This window comes from Cebus imitator, unplaced genomic scaffold (assembly GCF_001604975.1).
Source record: "Cebus imitator isolate Cc_AM_T3 unplaced genomic scaffold, Cebus_imitator-1.0 Scaffold8, whole genome shotgun sequence".
Lineage (NCBI taxonomy): Eukaryota > Metazoa > Chordata > Mammalia > Primates > Cebidae > Cebus > Cebus imitator.
The window spans coordinates 9,194,151-9,213,130 of NW_016107323.1; the positions used below are offsets into that span (position 1 = coordinate 9,194,151).

Consider the following 18,980-nt stretch of genomic DNA (forward strand, 5'->3'; position numbering starts at 1 on the left):
TTTTGAGATGGAGTCTTGCTCTGTAGCCCAGGCTGGAGTGCAGTGGTGCCATCTTGCCTCACTGCACCCTCCACCTCTTGGGTACCAGTTCAAGCAGTTCTCCTGCCTCAGCCTCCCAAGTAGCTGGGATTACAGCCATGTGTCACCATGCCCAGCTAATTTTTGTATTTTTAGTAGAGACAGGGTTTCACCATGTTGGCCAGGCTGGTCTTGAACTCCTGACCTCGTGATCCACCTGCTTCAGCCTCCCAAAGTGTTGGGATTACAGGCGCAAGCCACTGCGCCTAGCCCCCTTTATCATTTTTTATTGTGTCTATTTGATTCTTCTCTCTCTTCTTTTTTATTAGTCTGGCTAGCAGTCTATTTTGTTAATCTTTTCAAAAAAAACAGGCTCCTGGATTCACTGATTTTTTTGAAGAGTTTTTCATGTCTCCTTCAGTTCTGCTCTGATCTTTGTAGCAATTGTGGAAGTTGTTTCTTGTTTTCTGCTAGCTTTTGAATTTGTTTGCTCTTGCTTCTCTAGTTCTTTTCATAGTGATGTTATTAGGTGTTGATTTTAGATCTTTCGGCTTTCTCCTGTGGGCATTTAGTACTATAAATTTCTCTCTAAACGCTGCTTTAGGTGTGTCCCAGAGATTCTGGTATGTTGTATCTTAATTCTTACTTGTTTCAGATAACTTATTTGTGCCTTAATTATTTATCCAGTAGTCATTCAGGAGCAGGATTTTCAGTTTCCATGTAGTTGTAAGGTTTTCAGTGAGTTTCTTAATCCTGAGTTCTAATTTGATTGCACTGTGGTCTGAGAGACTGTTATGATTTCTGTTCTTTTGCATTTGCTGAAGAGTGTTTTACTTCCAATTATGTGGTCAGTTTTAGAATAAGTGTGATGTGGTGCCGAGAAGAATGTATAGTCTGTTGATCTGGGGTAGAGAGTTTTATAGATGTCAATTAGGTCTACTTGGTCCAGAGCTGAGTTCAAGTCCTGAATATCCTTGTTAATTTTCTGTCAAAGTCTCTTTGTAGTTCTCTGAGAACTTGCTTTATGAATCTGGGTGCTCCTGTATTGGGTGCATATATATTTAGGAGAGTTAGTTAGCTCTTCTCGTTGCATTGATCCCTTTACCATTATGTAATGCCCGTCTTTGTCTTTTTTGATCTTTGTTGGTTTAAAGTCTGTTCTATCAGAGACTAGGATTGCAACTCCTGCTTTTTTTTTTTTTTTTGCTTTACATTTGCTTGGTAAATATTCCTCTAACCCTTTGAGTTTATGAATGTCTTTGCACGTGAGATGGGTCTTCTGAATACAGCACACCAATAGGTCTTGACTCTATCCAATTTGCCAGTCTGTGTCTTTTAATTGAGGCATTTAGCCTGTTTACATTTAAGGTTAATATTGTTATGTGTGAATTTGATCCTGTCCTTATAATGGTAGCTGGTTAATTTGCCCATTAGTTGATGCAGTTTCTTTATAGTGTCACTGGTCTTTACAATTTGGTTATGTTTTTGCAGTGGCTGGTACTGGTTGTTCCTTTCCATATTTAGTGCTTCCTTTAGGAGCTCTTGTAAGGTAGACCTGGTGGTGACAGAATCTCTCAGCATTTGCTTGTCTGTAAAGGATTTTATTTCTCCTTTGCTTATGAAGCTTAGTTTGGCTGGATATGGAATTCTGGGTTGAAAATTCTTTTAAGAATATCGAATATTGGCTGCCACTGTCTTCTGGCTTGTAGGGTTTTCTGCAGAGATATCTGCTGTTAGTCTGATGGGCTTCCCTTTGTGGGTAACCTGACCTCTCCTACTGCCCTTAACATTTTTTTCCTTCATTTCAACTTTGGTGAATCTGCTCATTGTGTCTTAGGGTTGCTCTTCTCGAGAAGTATCCTTGTGGTGCTCTCTAGATTTTCTGAATTTGAATGTTGGCCTGTCTTGCTAGGTTGGGGAAGTTCTCCTGGGTAATATACTGAAGAGTGTTTTCCAACTTGCTTCTGTTCTCCCCGTCACTTTCAGGTACACCAATCAAATATAGGTTTGGTCTTTTCACATAGTTCCATATTTCTTGGAGGCTTTGTTTGTTCCTTTTCATTCTTTTTTTCTCTAATCTTGTCTTCACACTTTATTAAGTTGATCTTCAATCTCTGATATCTTTTATTCTGCTTGATCAATTCGGCTATTGATACTTTTGTATGCTTCATGAAGTTCTTGTGCTGTGTTTTTCAGCTCCATCAGGTCATTTATGTTCTTCTCTAAACTGGTTATTCTAGATAGCAATTCCTCTAACGTTTTTTCAAGGTTTTTAGCTTCCTTGCATTGGTTTAGAACATGCTCCTTTAGCTTGGTGGAGTCCGTTATTACCCACCTTCTGAAGCCTACTTCTGTCGAGTAATCAAACTTATTCTCCATCCAGTTTTGTTCCCTTGCTGGCGAGGCGTTGTGATCCTTTGGAGGAGAAGAGGTGTTCCGGTCTTTAGAATTTTCAGCCTTTTTATGCTGGTTTTTCCTCATCTTCGTGGATTTATCTGCCTTTGGTCTTTGATGTTGGTGACCTTTGGATGGGGTTTCTGTGTGGATGTGCTTTTTGTTGATGTTGATGGTATTCCTTTCTGTTAGTTTTCCTTCTAACAGGCCCCTCTGCTGGAGTTTGCTGGAGCTCCACTCCAGACCCTGTTTGTCTAGGTATCACTAGTGGAGTCTGCAGAACAGCAAAGATTGCTGCCTGTTCCTTCCTCTGGAAGCTTCGTCTCAGAAGAGCATCCACCAGATCCCAGCTGGAACTCTTCTGTATTAGGTGTTTGTTGACCTGGCATGGGGTCAGGGACCTGCTTGAGGAGGCAGTCTGTCCCTTAGCAGAGCTCAAGCGTTGTGCTGGGAGATTTGCTGCTCTCTTCAGAGCCAGCAGGCAGGAATATTTTAAGTCTGCTGAAGCTGTGCCCACAGCTGCCCCTTCCCCCAGGTGCTCTGTCCCAGGAAGATGAGAGTTTTATCTGTAAGCCCCCGACTGGGGCTGCTGCCTTTCTTTCAGAGATGTCCTCTCCGGACAGGAGGAATCTAGCTACAGCAGCTTTACTGAGCTGCAGTGGCTTTCGCCCAGTTCAGACTTCCCTGTAGCTTTGTTTACACCGTGAGGGGAAAATTGCCTACTCAAGCCTCAGTAATGGCAGACACTCCTCCCCTCACCAAGCTCAAGCATCCCCCGGTCAATTTCAGACTGCTGTGCTGGCAGTGAGAATTTCAAGCCAGTGGATCCTAGCTTGCTGGGCTCCATGGGGGTGGGATTTGCTGAGCTAGACCACTTGGTTCCCTGGCTTCAACACCCTTTCCAGGGGAGTGAACAGTTCTGTCTCACTGGTGTTCCAGGCACCACTGGGGTATGAAAAAAAACTCCTGCAGCTAGCTCGATAGTCTGCCCAAATGGTCACCCAGTTTATTGCTGGAAACCCAGGGCCCTGGTAGCGTAGGCACCCAAGGGAGTCTCCTGGTGTGCATGTTGCGAAGACCAAGGGAAAAGCATAGTATCTGGGCTGGAGTGCACCATTCCTCCCAGCATACTCCCTTGTGGCTTCCCTTGGCTAGGGGAAGGAGTTCCCCATCCCCTTGCGCTTCCCGGGTAAGGTGACGCCCCACCCTGCTTCAGCTCACCTTCCGTGGGCTGCACCCATTGTCTAACCAGTCCCAGTGATAAGCCAGGTACCTCAGTTGGAAATGCAGAAATCACCCACCTTCTGCATTGATCTCGCTGGGAGCTGCAGATTGGAGGTATTCCTATCCCACCATCTTGCCAGCCACTCTTCCAAAGTTAGCGTTTATGAAGTACAAGAAAGGTGGAGCTGAGAGAATGAGAATAAAGTGGCTCTGGGTGAGAACTACCATGGAACAGGAAGGGACAAGCAGGTCACAGAGAACTGAGATTATCCAGAGTATAGCCAACCTGAGCTCCCTGGTGGGGGAGGCAGCTGTGCAAAGAGCTGAGTGTTGATCATGGACAGCAGGACTAAGCAAGTCCTCACCTCTTTACTGTATTTCCCATCTGCACAAGGTGGGTCTACATCCCCTGCCTGCTCCCAAAGGAGATGTGTCTAATAGGGGCCCAGACTGCCAGGGTAACGATCTACTTGAGGAAAATGGCCACACCAGGCCCAAGCGCATAGACCAGCTGCCAGGACAAAAAGTGGGCAGGGCATGTGGGGTTAGGTTTAGCTTTGACCTTGGCGTCTCCTGTCTTCGTAATTTCTACGTGGAATGCACAGACTCAGGAGTCAGGTTGGGGGGGAAGGGTAGTTTAAAAGCCTTACATAGTAAGAATCACGTCAAATGCCAAGAGACCATAATAATTAGAAACACTTTAATGCCTAGCCACTTGGCAGCACTTAAATATCAGAGCCATCCAAGCATGCCAGCCTTTAAACTTGCTCAGCAAGAGTAGATGATCACACAACTCTTAAGGTAAATCAAAATTAGATGAAGGTTATTTATTGGTGTGACTTTTTCCTTTAGTGAGCTTCTTTTACACAGCATGGTGTAAATAGCATCAGATTGAATGAAAAGTTTGTTAAATGCAACCATAAATAATTATAATAAATATACATCAAGTAACTTTACAGCACACATATTTTAGGGCCAAGGTTTGGATCTGTCTGGACCTCAATGTGCTCTCGGAGAAGCAGCCATGTTAGCAGCAGATACCTCACAGCTGTCATCTACTCAAGTGATGGCCAACAGAAGCTTCTGAACCCCTCCTGGGGAGGTAGCTGACAAGTCCATTCAAGGGATGAGGACTGGAGGGAACCAAGAATTTAAAGGTACAGGGAGGAAAAAACCACTTCTAATAAATCCAAAGGCTCTTTCATGTAAGCAGAAATGAAAGTAAGAGGATCCTTGTTGTCAGGAATACATCCTGGATGTGACCTCCACACTCAAGGGAGCTGTGGCCGCTGGGGGGAGCAGCGGGCTGACCATCTTCTTTCAAAGCAGGGGGACTGCTTGCGGGTGCTCACCTCCAGAGGTGACTTACATCAAATATAACTGATGCAGCTGTCACGATTAACCCTAGGTCTATCTCGTCCTTAGGTCAGGGGATCCTTTCTATAATGGTCCTTGATGCATTTCCTAAGAGTTAGTTACAAGGAGGAAATGGATGCTAACGGCTCTATCTCTAGAACTCACAATCTTTCCAGCAGGCCAGGGCACATCTTTCTTGGACCAGCATCCACACTCCAAAACCTTCTAGACAGCACTCATTCAGAACTTCCAATATTCACAATATTATACAATAAATACAACGATGCGATTCTGTGAGAGCTGGCAAGGTCCAAAGTGACAGTGTCCAACAAGATGGCCTGTGCTGCTCATGAACAGAGTACCATTGGACAAAGACCTATTGGGGGCACAGATGCACTGGGGCAGTGGGTGAGCCTGGGGGCAGCTCAGCCCTGGCACACACATACACATGGGGTGATGGGGGTGCTGGCCAGGGCTGGCCAGAGGGACGGAAGGACCCCACTGGAGTCTCCATCTGGACTTGAGTGTCTGGGTCACTAAAGCAGACCCCGAATTGAGCAGAGCACCTCAGGCCACACTTTTGAAAACGGAGATGCGGCCCTTTCCCTTGTTCCCGAGTCACTGCAGGAAGGAAGGGCCATTTCTGAGTGGTTTGTGCTCCTTTTTTGTGGGGTAGGCTTGAATCATGTGTTTTCCTCTTCAACCAGAGTCTTGGAGGAGGCCCCCACCTGAGCACTGTCCCCCACCTCTGGGTGTCTTCTCACCCCCTGCAGCTGGAATGCACCCAGCCAGGTTCTGTGAACTAAGGTTGGGATGAACCCTTGCGTCTCCTGTTCCCGAGGAGGCCTCAGATGAAAACTATCAGACCAGGCAGGGCCCGGAAGAGACAGACGGCAGATAGGGGGCGTGTGTGGGAGGGGCATGGGAGAACCACTGTGGGCTTTTCCTCAGAAAAACCAAGATCGGGAGCAAGTTCTAAAGCAGTAAGATGAACACATAAAGCTCCCTGTGTGTCTGACGTGTTTGGGCAACTGGCCCAGCCACCTCTAGGTGGATGGAGGCCTGCCGGGGCTGCCTCGGGAGTAACTCCAGCTCGAGGCCGGGGGGCAGGGCTGGCCACAGGCTTATCTGTGGAGATGTTCTGCTAAAAGCACGGATGCTCTGTGTGGCTGAGGCCATTGCACCCCTGGCTTCCTGCCGGGTGGTTCTGTGATGAGGAACCAGCTGGGGCCTTATGGCATCAGAATCTGGTGGCCACGCGGGACAATGTCCAGGAAGATCAAATTAGACACAAACTGTCAGGGAACTAAACTATCCTACAAATAGACCACAAACAGGCAGCAAAAGAACCAACCCATCACAAAACGTACAAAGACAAAAGGTTAAGTCTTCCAGGAGGCCCTGGAATGTGGACGAAAGTTCGGAAAAGCAAAATGTTGCCACCTCCTCACGCAGGGCCCTGGAGGGACGGGCTGCAGTGGCGGGCTTCCCAAGCCAGCAGAGCGGGTGTCTCAGTGACAGCCTAACTCTGGAGCTCCCTCCCGTCAGCCACTGAGGGGGTCTTCGCGGTAGTGAATGGCACAACGAAGTTTCTCCAGCATGATTTCCAGAGAGGAGTACTGGGGAAGCTTGATCATGAACATGCAGGTCTCCACACGGATGTAGCGAGAGTCTGGGGAACCTACAAGAAACCAAGCCAAGGTCAGAGGGCTGGGCCCACGGCTGGGAGGCTCCCAGGGAGGCTGGGCTGGCCCCACTTACAGGTTTGCCTCCTTGGGTAGCTTCAAGCCAATCCTGGGGCCCAGCAGGAGGGGGATGAGGGCCTGGGAACCTGGGAGAAGTTCTTGGAGGGGAAAAGGGGAGACAGCTGCTGGACGGCGCATGTGCCAAACTGCTGATGGGTATGTCTGCCCAGCAAATTATTGGCGTTGTTTTTTTTTCACCATCTTTCTGCATTTAAAAGTTGAAAGATTTGAAGCATATGAGAAGGTACCTAACTGCAGGCCTGGATGGCTGGGTCCTGCCCGACCCAAATCCTCGCTGAGGGCTGGGTTTTGGCACGTGGGGCTCCTGTTCACTGTTCTCCCTTCACGTGGGGCCTGGCAGCCCCAGTTCCAAACAGAGTAGGGCCAGTGTGTCCCCACTTGGGATATAGCCAGGGGAGGGCAGTACCTGCTGTGCCATCTGGGGGGGCGATCTTCATGGGGTATGGAGGCACGTGGGCGGTGTCGGGGCCCCCATCTTTGCAGGGGCAGGTGAACGGGATGCGCTCCTGGTTGCAGGCGAACTTGATGAACTTGCACAGCTCCTCCTGAGTGAACATCTCCAGGGCCCCCCAGAAGAACTCGATGTGTTGGTCTGTCTCCATCAGCCCCACCTGGTACATGGTGTGGGCCTGGGGAGGAGAGGTCCAGGTGTCAGGAGCCCCAGAGCCCCACCTACCCAGTGCCTCCCCAGCCCTGGGGTCTGTAGGCTGGGGCCAATCCTGGGGCAGAGTGCAGCGTGTGAGCTGTGAGCACAGGGAGATGATGATACAGGTCTGTGGCAAGGACAGAGCTGAGACCAGCCACTGCTGATGTCTGCTGCAGGAGCTGAGGGTACCAGGGAGGCAGGCCTGGGGCACCTACCTTGAGGAACTCCAGGTTGATGTAGGGGAGGCCGCAGGTGCGCAGCTCCATCTCCAGCGGGCTGAGCGTGGTTAGCAGCTGCAGGGGGATGATGGAGCCCAGGCCAGCCCGCACAGCTGTCACGCACTCTGCGTTCTGCAGCTCCCGAAGCCGCAGGCTCCGGATGGCTGACGCGTAGATGTCCTTATTCTCCCACCTGCCCGGGTGAGGGGCACAGGTGAGGGAGAATGCTGCCAAAGAGGCTGGGTCTGGGGGACCACACCCACTCAGCCAGAGGTCCCGGATTCCCTCAGGAGAGGCCTAGGCCCAGCTCCCCTGGTCGTCCCAGTCCTCTCCTGCCTCTGGTGTCGCCACCTCAGAGTTGCTGTTTTCTTAGTAAGCTCCTTTTGCTGAGGACCCTCTTCCTTGGCACCCACCATCCTGCCTCATCTCCCTCCTCTGGTGAAATCCACCTGTCACCTGACCTAGGTCCTTGTGCCATTGCCCAGGAACAGATGCTGCTGTCACACCCTGGCTGGCTGGCTGGGCCAGCTCCCGCCATGCGCACACACTCACGCCACAAGGATGTGCCGGCCCCGGCTGCACAGCTCCACCTCCTCGCCCGTCATGGTCAGGTAGGTGAACCTGCAGCAGGGCTTGTTGGGACTGTCAGGGCTCTCGGTGGCCAGGTGCTGGGAGGCAATCTCGGCGCACAGGGCCTCCAGCTCAGTCTCGTCATTGATCTGGAGGGTGGAGGCAGAGAGAGGCTCATTATGAGATGCTGGGAGGTGGAACCCTGATCTCCAGAGGTGGCTGGGCAAACCCGAGGCGCAGCTGGTGGGGTCTACCCTTGGTTGTGTGGATGGGCACGTGACACAGGTTTGGCCAATCAGAACCTGCCATTAGTTCAGGGCCGGGGTGTGTGACCTAGACCGTGCTAATGAGACCCAAATTCCAGGCCTTTTCCCATGACTGTTTGGAGGCAGTGGTCCTCTTTCACTGGCATGGACCGACTGTATGATGGGAAACCCTTTACTGCAGGAGGCCACCTCTGCCCACGTGCTTGGAAGGACTGCCTGAGACTAATTATGCTTTGTTTTTTTTTTTTTTGGATGGAGTTTCACTCTTGTTGCCCAGACTAGAGTGCAGTGGCATGATCTTTGCTCACTCCACCTCTTGGGTTCAAGCGATTCTCCTGCCTCAGCCTCCCGAGCAGCTGGGACTACAAGTGTGTACCACACCAGCTACATTTTATATTTTGTAGTAGGGATGGGGTTTCACCATGCTGGCCAGGCTGGTCTTGAACTCCTGACCTCAGATTATCTGCCCATCTCGGCCTCCCAAAGCGTTGGAGTTACAGGTGTGAGCCTTCATGCCTGGACTTTTTCTTTTTTTTTCTTTTTTTCTTTTTTTTTTTTTTTAAGCAATCTGGATCAGAGGCCTGAGACCAATAACAGATGATATACTGTTTGGACACCAATATTGGTTTGAAGACCAATACCAGATGACACCTGGATTTGGCCCTGCCCGAAGTCAAACCCATCATGGTTTTTAAGAGCAAATAATTTTAAATAATTTTTTCTAAAGCTGATTGGAGTTGGGATTTTTGTCCTTTGCCACCAGACAGCCCTCTTTGTCCTGTCTGTGGAGATGTACAGGGTACTCCCTCTCCTCATCTGGCAACCGGGATCAGGGTCTAGGGGAAACTGATTCGCACTGTGCTTGTGGGGCTACCGGGGAGATGACAGGGTTGGACCCAAAGGAGTCTGCAGCTCGGGGACAGTGACAGGTGGGCATTTGGGTCTAAGCCTGGAATCTCCTTTGTAGCAACTTCCCTACCTCTCCGCCGCAGACACTCCACCGACAGAAGTCGAGAGCATTTTCTTCCTGGTACACAACCCCTATACCATGTGGTTCTGCACCCCACACCCTCTGGGGCCCCGGCCATTCCTGTAGCCAGAAACCTCAGCTGGCCTGTCCACTGGGACCCTGCCTCACATCCCCTGCTGCCCCAGCCTGCACTGTCCCCCAGAGCCCCAGGAGGACTCCTTGGAGGAGTGCAGGAGACGCATAAACCCCTAGTCCACTGTGGGTGTTCTTCCACCCTTTAGATAATGCATCATCATCCCTGTTTCTATTGAGAAGCCACTGGCATCCAGGACTCTGGCTCTGCTATTGTCTTGCATTGGCTGCCCTGAGTGATGCAAGGGACAATGGCAGAGACCTGAACAGGCAGTACCTCAGTCGGCAATGGAGTATTCTGCCGGCAAAGGCAGAAGCAGCTGGCACCTCCTTCACCAGAGGCCCAGGAGAGAGCTGCCTTTGCCAGGCCTCAAGCACGATGTCCACTCTTGTGGCCTTGAGGGGCACTGGGTGGGAGGTCGCTCTCCATACTCAGCCAGAATGGAGTGCATGGTGCGTGGTGCTGGAGAGCCTGGGAGTCAGAGCAGGCAGCCCTGGGCTCCCGGTGGCTCTGCTCCCTGCTAGCTCTGAGGGCCGGGGCAAGTCACTTCCCTTATTAGCCTCATTTTCCTCCTGGCCTTGTGATGATGGAATAAAGCCCTCTGCCCTCCATCACACAGGAGACAAGCCTGGACACTCCCTGAGGACAGGACAAGAGTCCAGAGCCTGGCTGGCCCATGACAGGGCCTCAGTGATGGCTGCTGAGTGAACAGAGGGACTGTGGACCCTATCCCCCTCTAGGGGGGTGATGGGCAGACAGCACCACGCTCTCAACATCTGTGCATGGCCTAAGCGTGCCCTGGACAGGCAGGAAGGGCTCCACCCTGATGCCTCCCACTTGGTTGAACCCAGATGGTCCTAGGGCTGACTCCTGCACTCTGAGGCTCTGAAAGAACTCTTAACCTGCACACTACTGCCATTCCCCCAGGGCCTGTTCACTCAGATCCAGGAGCCCCTGCCCATGGCCAGGCGACGGGCACCAATGTGGGAGGGCCAGCAGGGCTGGTCATGTCACCTCCAGTCTCTGCTGCCAGCAGGGAGAGAGGCCAGAGGCCTCTGTCCTTCATGAGACACATCTTCCCGGCAGATGGCTCACACCGCTAAGGTCCTCTGGGGGAATCCCAACCCAGCCTTAGCAGGGAGCTCAGGTCTGCATGGAGGCCTAAGCGAGGTGATGGGGAGGCCCCCCAGGAGAATTGTGCCTTGCACTCACACTCTCAAACTTCTTGACGTAATTGTAGGTGAGGATGTCTGCTTCCTGCAGGTCTTGTTCAGGGTCCAGAGGCTCACCCACCAGCGTCTTCCAGAAGGAAGGCAGGAGGTCCAGGGGCAGCGGGACGTCTGCCCGAATCGCAATCCCCAGCAGCTGCCCCAGGAAGTGCAGCAGCTGCTCCTCCCCATAGGTGATGGGGCTTGGGGTCAGGATATACTTGCCCTGGAAGTAGAGGTGAACATGAGGTGACCTGGGCGTGGGCCTCTGTGCCCACCGGGAAACATGCGTTTCAGGCCAACACACCCTGTGGCAGGCAGGAGAGAAGTCATTGCAAGCTCCCAGAGCTTGCCCAGCCAGTGTGGCATGAACCTGTCCCCACAGACTGGGAGGGTTTCTGAAAATGTTTAGCTGTGATGAGACACACACCACCCTGCCACCCTCAGCCACTGTGCTGGGACCTGAGCTCAGGGGCATGGGGCCTCCGCCCGGGCTTCGCCTACCTTGTTCTTATTGACAGCTGAGCTGGGGCATAGCAGCAGCAGCGACAGTGAGGAGCTCTGCAGCTCCTTACACACCTGCCACAGGAAGTGCCGGAAAGAGCCGCCTGCAGGACAGACGAGACACATGGGCACCACGGGTGTCTCAGGGGGAGGCGGCACCATTCCCTCCCTCTCACCTGCTGGCCGGAGCAGCCAGCCACTCCTTCCACAGCCTGTGTGCTGCTGTGGTGGGTGGGAAGAAGCTGTCCCAGGCCTGGGAGGCCTCAGTCCAATCCTGCTCTTCACTCACTAGCAGGGCCACCCAGGGATACCATGGAGGGAAAGATGTCCCAGAGGCTCAGTCTCCCATTTGTCAAATGGGAGAGTGACTGTACCTATCCCACAGGCCATTTGAGGATTCAGTGAGGTCACTGCAGGTCCTCACGCAGGCTACCTCTCACAGCTGCAAGCCTGCCTGAGTTGTGGCCTTGTTTGGTCCATGTCTGTCCCCCTAGGCCAGGGTGAGGGCAGGGCCACCTGTTTCACTCAGCACTGCCTCCCCCACTGCCCAGGCTCATGTTTGTCCAACGAATGCATAAGGAATGGACAAATGTGTGAACATGCAAAGGGCAGTGGTAACTGCTCAATTCCTCTCCTGCCGCCATTCAAGACGAGCCTTCGGTTTCCTTGCAAATCTTCTCCCCTGCCCTTCCCTGTGTGTTCTATCGGTACACTAAGGTCAGGGAGCTCTGAGCACAGCTGTGCCCATACCCTGTGCCCATACCCTGCTTGGTCAGAACCATGTGAAAACCCAGTGTGGGGGCCCAGTGCAGGGGCAGATGGCAGGCCTGGCCCTCACCTCTGCTTCAAGGAGAAGCAGGCGAGTCCTGACCACCGACTCCTGGAAGGCCAGGGGGCTGGCTGGACTCTGGAACCCCAGTTGGCCGCCTGACCTTGGGAAGTGACTTGGCTTTATGGAGTCCCAGTCTCCCTATGTGTAGGATGGGTCAGGGCTGGTGCTGTGGGCAGGTTTGCTGCTGTGGGGAGGATGAGGTGTTGAGCGTGAGCCTGGGCTTTCAGTGAACCAGAGCTGTTCTAAGAGAGGCCTGGGAGGCCTGCCCATAGGATGCCAGGTCCCCCGTGTGGGAGGCAGCTGCGTTCCCGTGGGGTAGATCAGAGGAAAGAGGAGAAGGAGCTGGGTGGGAGCTCCCTCCTGCCCAGATAGCCTTTCCTGCAGTGTACCAGCTGCGGAGAAACAGGGTTTCTGCTCCATCCGCAGTGGAAACATGTCCTGAATGTCTGGGGTGAAGCCGGAGAGGGTCATGAGGGAGCACACGCTCAGCTGCCAGTCCTCATCCCTGCAGATTGCGATGACACCAGGTGCCATCTTAACCAAGGGCTCCCCAACACCCTGCCAATCAGCACGGAGGGTGCCCCGAGCAGAAGCGCCATCCCCAAGCCCAGGAGGGACTGGCTGAGGCTCCCACACGGGGCTGGTCTGGAGGACGCGGGCATGAGGCCACTCTGGGTTTAGACCTGGCTTCTGCAGAGCAGGTGCTGAGGACATGGCTTTTACTCTTGGAAACTGGGGTCTTGGGCAGCGGGGAGTAAGGATGGACACTAAACACACCTCCTCCAGCGGGGAGCCCAGCAGGCCGCCACTTACTGGTGCCGTGGACCTCCTCCCCAGTGAAGCGGATGTTAAAGGCATATGTGGGGTCACCGCCGCTGGCCAGTTTGACGCAGAGCTGAGACGATGGCACCGAGGCCAGCTGCCGGGCAGCCTGGCAGAAGTAGGAGTTTTCAGAAGCTCTGATTTCCCCTGAAAAGTGAGATGAGTTGATCAAAGCACCCCTCCGTGGCTGCCCTCTGCCCTTCCCCTGTGCTAGGCTCCTTCCGGGCCTAGCAGCACTGTGCCTGTCCTGGGAGCTCCACTCCCTCGCTCAGTCTCCGGTACCTTCTCTGTCCTTAGAACACCTTAGAGCCTTTTGTGTCTTAGCACTCGTGGCTCCCTCTGCTGGACCCACTCCCCTGGGCTCCCAGTGCTTGGCCCCTTCTGATCTTCTAGAGGCTTCCATCTGCCTCTCAGGGAGGTCCTCGCTGCCCCCCACCTGCCGCCCAACTCCTCTCTCATTTCTTCTGCATGTTTCCCTTCTGTCTGTCTATATGCTGTGACAGAGATACTAGGGAGCCTCCCCACAATGCCCTTTTCCTCATTTTTGGCAGGCACATGGCTGATCAGAGCAAAGCTTGCCCTACCTGACCCTGTGCAGCTGGTGGGCCCCAGGAAGCCAAGCTCCTTCTGCTATGCCCCTTCCCCTGCTGCCTGGAATGAGCTCCTGAGGGGACCTTCCAGCAGGAAGCCACACACCGGGATGCTCCAGCAGAACAACAGGAAGAACCACAGCACCAGCCCTGAACCCCCTTCTTCTAGAAGCTTCTTTTGGGTTCCAGAAATCTGCTAGTGTGTTTAGGCACTGCTATTTTGCATTTTTTTGGTCTCTGCAGCCAACCCCACCTCCCACAATTTCCAGCGGGTCCAAGGTGATCTCAGGCGCTGCATGGTCCGCTGTCCGCTGCACAGTGGCGTTCAGCACTCGATTCATCACTGTCACCTTTGTGTCGTAGAAGATCAGCCCTAAGGAGAGGAACGTGGGAGAGAACTGGGTGGGGCTGCGTCCCTTCCCTCCCAGTCCCCCTAGAACTCTCTTCAGTCCCTAGCTGTAGCACTCTCAGGGTCCCTGGTGGCAGCGCAGCAGGGTCCTGATGGTGGAGGGCGGTGTGTCAGCCTCCACCCAGCGGCTAGGTGCATTTATCCTTTGTCATTCCCAGGAGACACCCGATTTCTAGAAACAATACGACAAGCTAGAGTTGCTAAACAGAATGTGGAAAATGATACCTACTTTTAATTTTAAAAAAAGACAACAAGCTGTGTGTGTGCACATGCATCTATTTGTACGTGAAGAGAAAAGTCTGGAAGGATAGATACTCATCTGTTAACAATGTCACCTCTGGCATGTAGGGATTTGGAGGCCAGATAGTGAACAGACCTTCATATATTTTGAATTAATTTAAAAACCTTAAAATAATGTGATTTTTCAGAGCATATGCTACTTTTATAATTGAAGTAACTTCCCTTGGGTGGACCTATTGCTCGAGAGGAGCCCTGCCTGCTAGATGAAAGACTGGAGGGAAGCGTCTCCTGGGGAGCTGCCCAAGGATCCTGCCCATGGATTCTGGCCCTGGCATGTTGCAGGTCACCTCTCTCTTCCTGCAGGGCCAGGGCAGGCGTAGGCACTGACCTTTGGCCTCCTTCAGGAGGGCGGCGATGCTGTGGGTGTACATGGGTGTCTGGCGCAGCTCCACCAGGGGCAGGAAGAAGGTCTCCAGCGTGGTGTTGAGGGACTGCAGCAGGGCAAAGCGCAGGCGCAGGCTCTCAATGGGCACATCTGCAGGGCATGGCAGCAGTCAGGCTGAGATCTCGGCCCAGATCGGCTGAGATGCCTGACTCATAGGCAACACAGGGGGTCCCGATCACTGGGACGGGGATTGGTGGATTTTTTACTTGGGACCCTGGGGATGCTGTCAGTGAGTGAGCAGCCCCTGAGGTGCCTGTGCCTATGCCAAGCAGACACAAAGGGCGAGGCCCTGGCTGGCCAGTTGGAGGTGCTGGCTCTTAAGGAGTCCAGGGCTCCCTCGTCTACCTTCAGGGCCATGCCAGGGCTGTGCATGGTATCGTTCTTTATGTCATTTTTGCAAATGCCTGTGTCATTATTTTTTGAAATAATGATATAGGCGGTTGCAAAAATGGCACAAAGAGTCCTGTGTACATTTCACCCAGTGTCCCCAATGACGACATCACCTCAAAACCAGGAAAACTGCCACTGGCATGCTGCCCTTCAACCCTTCACTCTTCACTCTCTCTCACCCACCTTTACCTCCTTGGCACCCAGGAGAGAGCAAGGGCCTGGTACGAGTGTACTGAGCTGCCTGCCAACACGTTGTCAGTGGGGGACATCTGGGAACTAACAGTTTATTTTTTGTGTGCAATCCTAGTTTTTTTTTTTTTTTTGAGACGGAGTTTCGCTATTGTTACCCAGGCTGGAGTGCAATGGCGCGATCTCGGCTCACCGCAACCTCCGCCTCCTGGGTTCAGGCAATTCTCCTGCCTCAGCCTCCTGAGTAGCTGGGATTACAGGCATGCGCCACCATGCCCAGCTGAATTTTTGTATTTTTAGTAGAGACGGGGTTTCACCATGTTGACCAGGATGGTCTCGATCTCTTGACCTCGTGATCCACTCGCCTCGGCCTCCCAAAGTGCTGGGATTACAGGCTTGAGCCACCGCCCCGGCCGCAATCCTAGTTTTTAATAAAAACATGGTGTTCCCTGTTATGAAGGCTAACATCTCTACCACAAGTTATCAGACTATAAACACTTCCCATGCCCCATGGCAGCCTGTCCCCAGTGGGGCCTTCAGGCAGGGACCTGGGCATTCCCCCCAAGCCTGTGCATTTCCTTATCTGCTACCTGGCTTTGTTGTCATGGGCATTAAAAAAGGCCCCAGACTAATTAGGCCACAGTCCTGGCTCCCTGCCTCTCTCTCCCTGCTTCATCAGCCCCCTCTTCCTTGCACACCTGGCGTGTAGCAGGTGTTCATAAGTGTTTGTTTGATGGACATCTAAATGAATCTAGCCCTTCTAAACACCCCGTCATGGGGCATGCTGGCAGCAGGCAGCAGGGAGGGCACAGGCACAGGGCCACATACTCAGGAGACACGCCACTCTGGGATCAGCAGCATCCGCGGGGTCCAGGTACACCTCATGGGGATGGAGCCGTGCGGGTGTGATGGCAAGGTGGCGGCATAGCTGGTTGATGTACTGCACAAGCGCCACATCCATCTCCAGGGTCCACTTTCTAGAGGCCTTCTGTGCATGTCGGACGTCGATGCAGGCGCACCTGGGGGTGGGGACCGGGGAGAAGGGCAAGGTGAGGTGGGGCGCACGCGGGACTGTTAGATTTCTCTCACAGAGCCCTGTCCTCAGCTCCTGCAGTACATTCAGAAGATGGCCTCGGCTTCCAGGTTGTTTCTTGGTGCCCGGACAGCTCCTCATGGGGAAAGTGCTTTCAAAAGAAGCAAGCCAAGCATGCTGGCGGGAGTGGGAATGGTACACACTTCTGGGAGGTGGCGCCAGGCACCCACCCATGCTTCACTACTGTACATGGGCAGTTCACAATAGCATCACCTGCAGTGTGTCACAAGACTTGCTTTTTTGCCCTTAGAGACAAAATCTTGCTCTGTTGCCCGGGCTGGAGTGCAGTGGGGCAATCAGAGCTCACTGCAGCCTTGAACTCCTGGACTCAAGTGATCCTCCCGCCTCAGCTTCCCCAGTAGCTGGGACTACCAGTGAGAGCCACTACGCTCGCCTAATTTTTAAAATTTTGTAGAGATGGGGTCTTGTTGTGTTGCTCAGGCTGTTCTTGAAATCCTGGGCTCAAGCCACCCTTCTGCCTCAGCTCCCCAAGTGCTAGCGTTACAGGCATGAGCCACTGCGCCTGGCCAGGCACAAGAATTCAATGAGAGGATGCCTGTGAAGCACACAGCATGGTGCCCAGCACGTTCCAAATCCACAAGAATTGTCAGCTGCTGGTGTCACTGATGTCATTTGTCTTTTCCCAGCAAGCCCATTCCAGAATTCACCTGTGGAGCTCTTAGAGCAGACGGGCCAACATATGCTTCTGAGGGAACTGCTGCAGGGGTGTGTTACTGCAGCAGTGTCAGACACAACCCAGCTGTCCATCAATAGGGGATTAGCTGAATTAATTACACTGCACCTAACAATGCGATGCTAGAAGCCATGAAAATGATCAAGTTGACTAATATGGGAGGATGTGGACAAATTTTTAAAAAGCAGATTGCAGGCCAGCCAAGGTGGCTCATGCCTGTAATCCCAGCACTTTGGGAGGCTGAGGCGGGCAGATCCCTTGAGGCTAAGAATTTGAGACCAGCCTGAGCAGCAGTAAAACTCCATTTTTACAAAAAAACAAAAAAACCAACCAACCAGCCAGCCACAAAAATTTGCTGGGCACAGTGTAGTGTGCCTGTGGTCCCAGCTACCGGGGGAGCTGAGGTGAGAGAATGACCTAAACCCAGGAGGCTGAGGCTGCAGTGAGCTGTGACTGTGCCACTGCGCATCAGCCTGGATGACAGAGTCAGACCCTGTCTCAAAAGAGAAAAAGGTTGCAGAGCAGTGTGTCCTGTCTGATCCCACATCAGCGGGACTGAAAAATCGACTTCCAGAAAAACGCTGGGTGAGATACTCACTGACGCATCGCACAGTGATGCTGTGGGCACAGAATACCGGACGTGGCCTTCTGGTCTGTACACACTGTGAGGTTTTCAGAGAGGGTGCATGTCCTTATTCCACAAATATTGGGCTATTAACCCAAGAAAGGCAGGCAAGTGGGCAGATGCCTGGCAGAGCCACTAATTTCAGAGCCTGTGACACCCTCAGAGCCTGTGGCCACTGTCATATTGAGAACATTACCCTGGGGGCTGGGGGCAGCATCAGGTGTTTCCTTCCTATAGGCCAACTCTGTCCCATCCAAGGAGTGCTCAAAGACAGATCTAAGCCTCTTTCAGAAGGGGGTCCCCTGTGGCTCTCTAGATTGAATGATCCAAGCAGAAGCCTTTGGCTTCCTTTAGAAAAGTCCATGGTGAGGCAGCATGTGTCAGGCCATCACCACCACCTCAGAAGGCCCCTGTGAATGTGGCCTTTTATTTTTTTTTTTATTTTTTATTTTTTTAGACGGAGTCTTGCTCTGTCGCCAGGCTGGAGTGCAGTGGCGCAATCTCGGCTCACTGCAACCTCCGCCTCCTGGGTTCAAGCGATTCTTCTGCCTCAGCCTCCCGAGTAGCTGGGACCACAGGTGCGTGCCACCACACCTGGCTAATTTTTGTATTTTTCGTAGAGAGGGGGTTTCACCATGTTGGCTAGGATGGTCTCAATCTCTTGACCTTGTGATCTGCCCACCTCGGCCTCCCAAAGTGCTGGGATTACAGACGTGAGCCATTGCACCCAGCCTTATTGGGTATTTTTTTGTTTTTTGAGACAGGGTCTCACTCTGTCACCCAGGCTGGAGTGCAGTGGCATGATCTCGGCAGACTGCAGCCTTGGCCTCCCAGGCTCAAGTGATCTTCCCTTCTCAGCCCTCTAAGTAGCTGGGATTACAGGTGCATGTCACCATGCCTGGCTAATTTTTATATTTTTAACAGAGACAAGGTTTTGCCATGCTGCCCAGGCTGGTCTTGAACTCCTGGACTCAAGCGATCCACCCACTTTGGCCTCCCATAGTGCTGGGATTACAGGTGTGAGCCACTGCACTCAGCCTGAGTGTGCCCTTCTAGAGACTACAAATGCATCACTTCAGAATTAATTTGCAGCCCAATTTGTCCCCTTTCCACTTAGAATGCAGCTTCTACTTTTCAACAAAAGGTGATTCTACTTTTCAACAAAACCCCAAAGTCATCCCAGTTCCCGATTTCTAAAACAAATTCAGAAAACTTGTCCCTGCCACCATAGTGCAAGATCCATTCATGGACTGACCCTGAGCCTTCAACGATGGTATAAAATGCTGGCACCAAGCAGAAGAGCATTTCTCAATTCTGAAAATGGATTTTTTAAGAGTATGTTTTGGTACCCATTTTCTTTTCTTTTTTTTTTTTTTTT

At 52.4% G+C, this 18,980-nt stretch overlaps 1 protein-coding gene across 1 annotated transcript in view; it reads right to left on the reverse strand.

Annotated features, from left to right (window-relative positions):
• Positions 1 to 4,321: 4,321 nt before the first annotated feature.
• HECTD4 (HECT domain E3 ubiquitin protein ligase 4) overlaps positions 4,322 to 18,980 on the reverse strand; it is a 232,540-nt gene continuing 217,881 nt past the window's right edge. Inside the window, exons 66-75 of the mRNA XM_017540172.1 lie at positions 16,019 to 16,209; positions 14,555 to 14,701; positions 13,771 to 13,890; positions 12,919 to 13,074; positions 11,274 to 11,377; positions 10,774 to 10,995; positions 8,175 to 8,341; positions 7,620 to 7,815; positions 7,165 to 7,387; positions 4,322 to 6,673 (exon numbers count right to left, since the gene is read on the reverse strand). Of these exons, the coding sequence (XP_017395661.1) occupies positions 6,537 to 6,673; positions 7,165 to 7,387; positions 7,620 to 7,815; positions 8,175 to 8,341; positions 10,774 to 10,995; positions 11,274 to 11,377; positions 12,919 to 13,074; positions 13,771 to 13,890; positions 14,555 to 14,701; positions 16,019 to 16,209 (1,663 nt within the window). The 3' untranslated portion in view covers positions 4,322 to 6,536. The remainder of the gene's footprint in view (positions 6,674 to 7,164; positions 7,388 to 7,619; positions 7,816 to 8,174; positions 8,342 to 10,773; positions 10,996 to 11,273; positions 11,378 to 12,918; positions 13,075 to 13,770; positions 13,891 to 14,554; positions 14,702 to 16,018; positions 16,210 to 18,980) is intronic.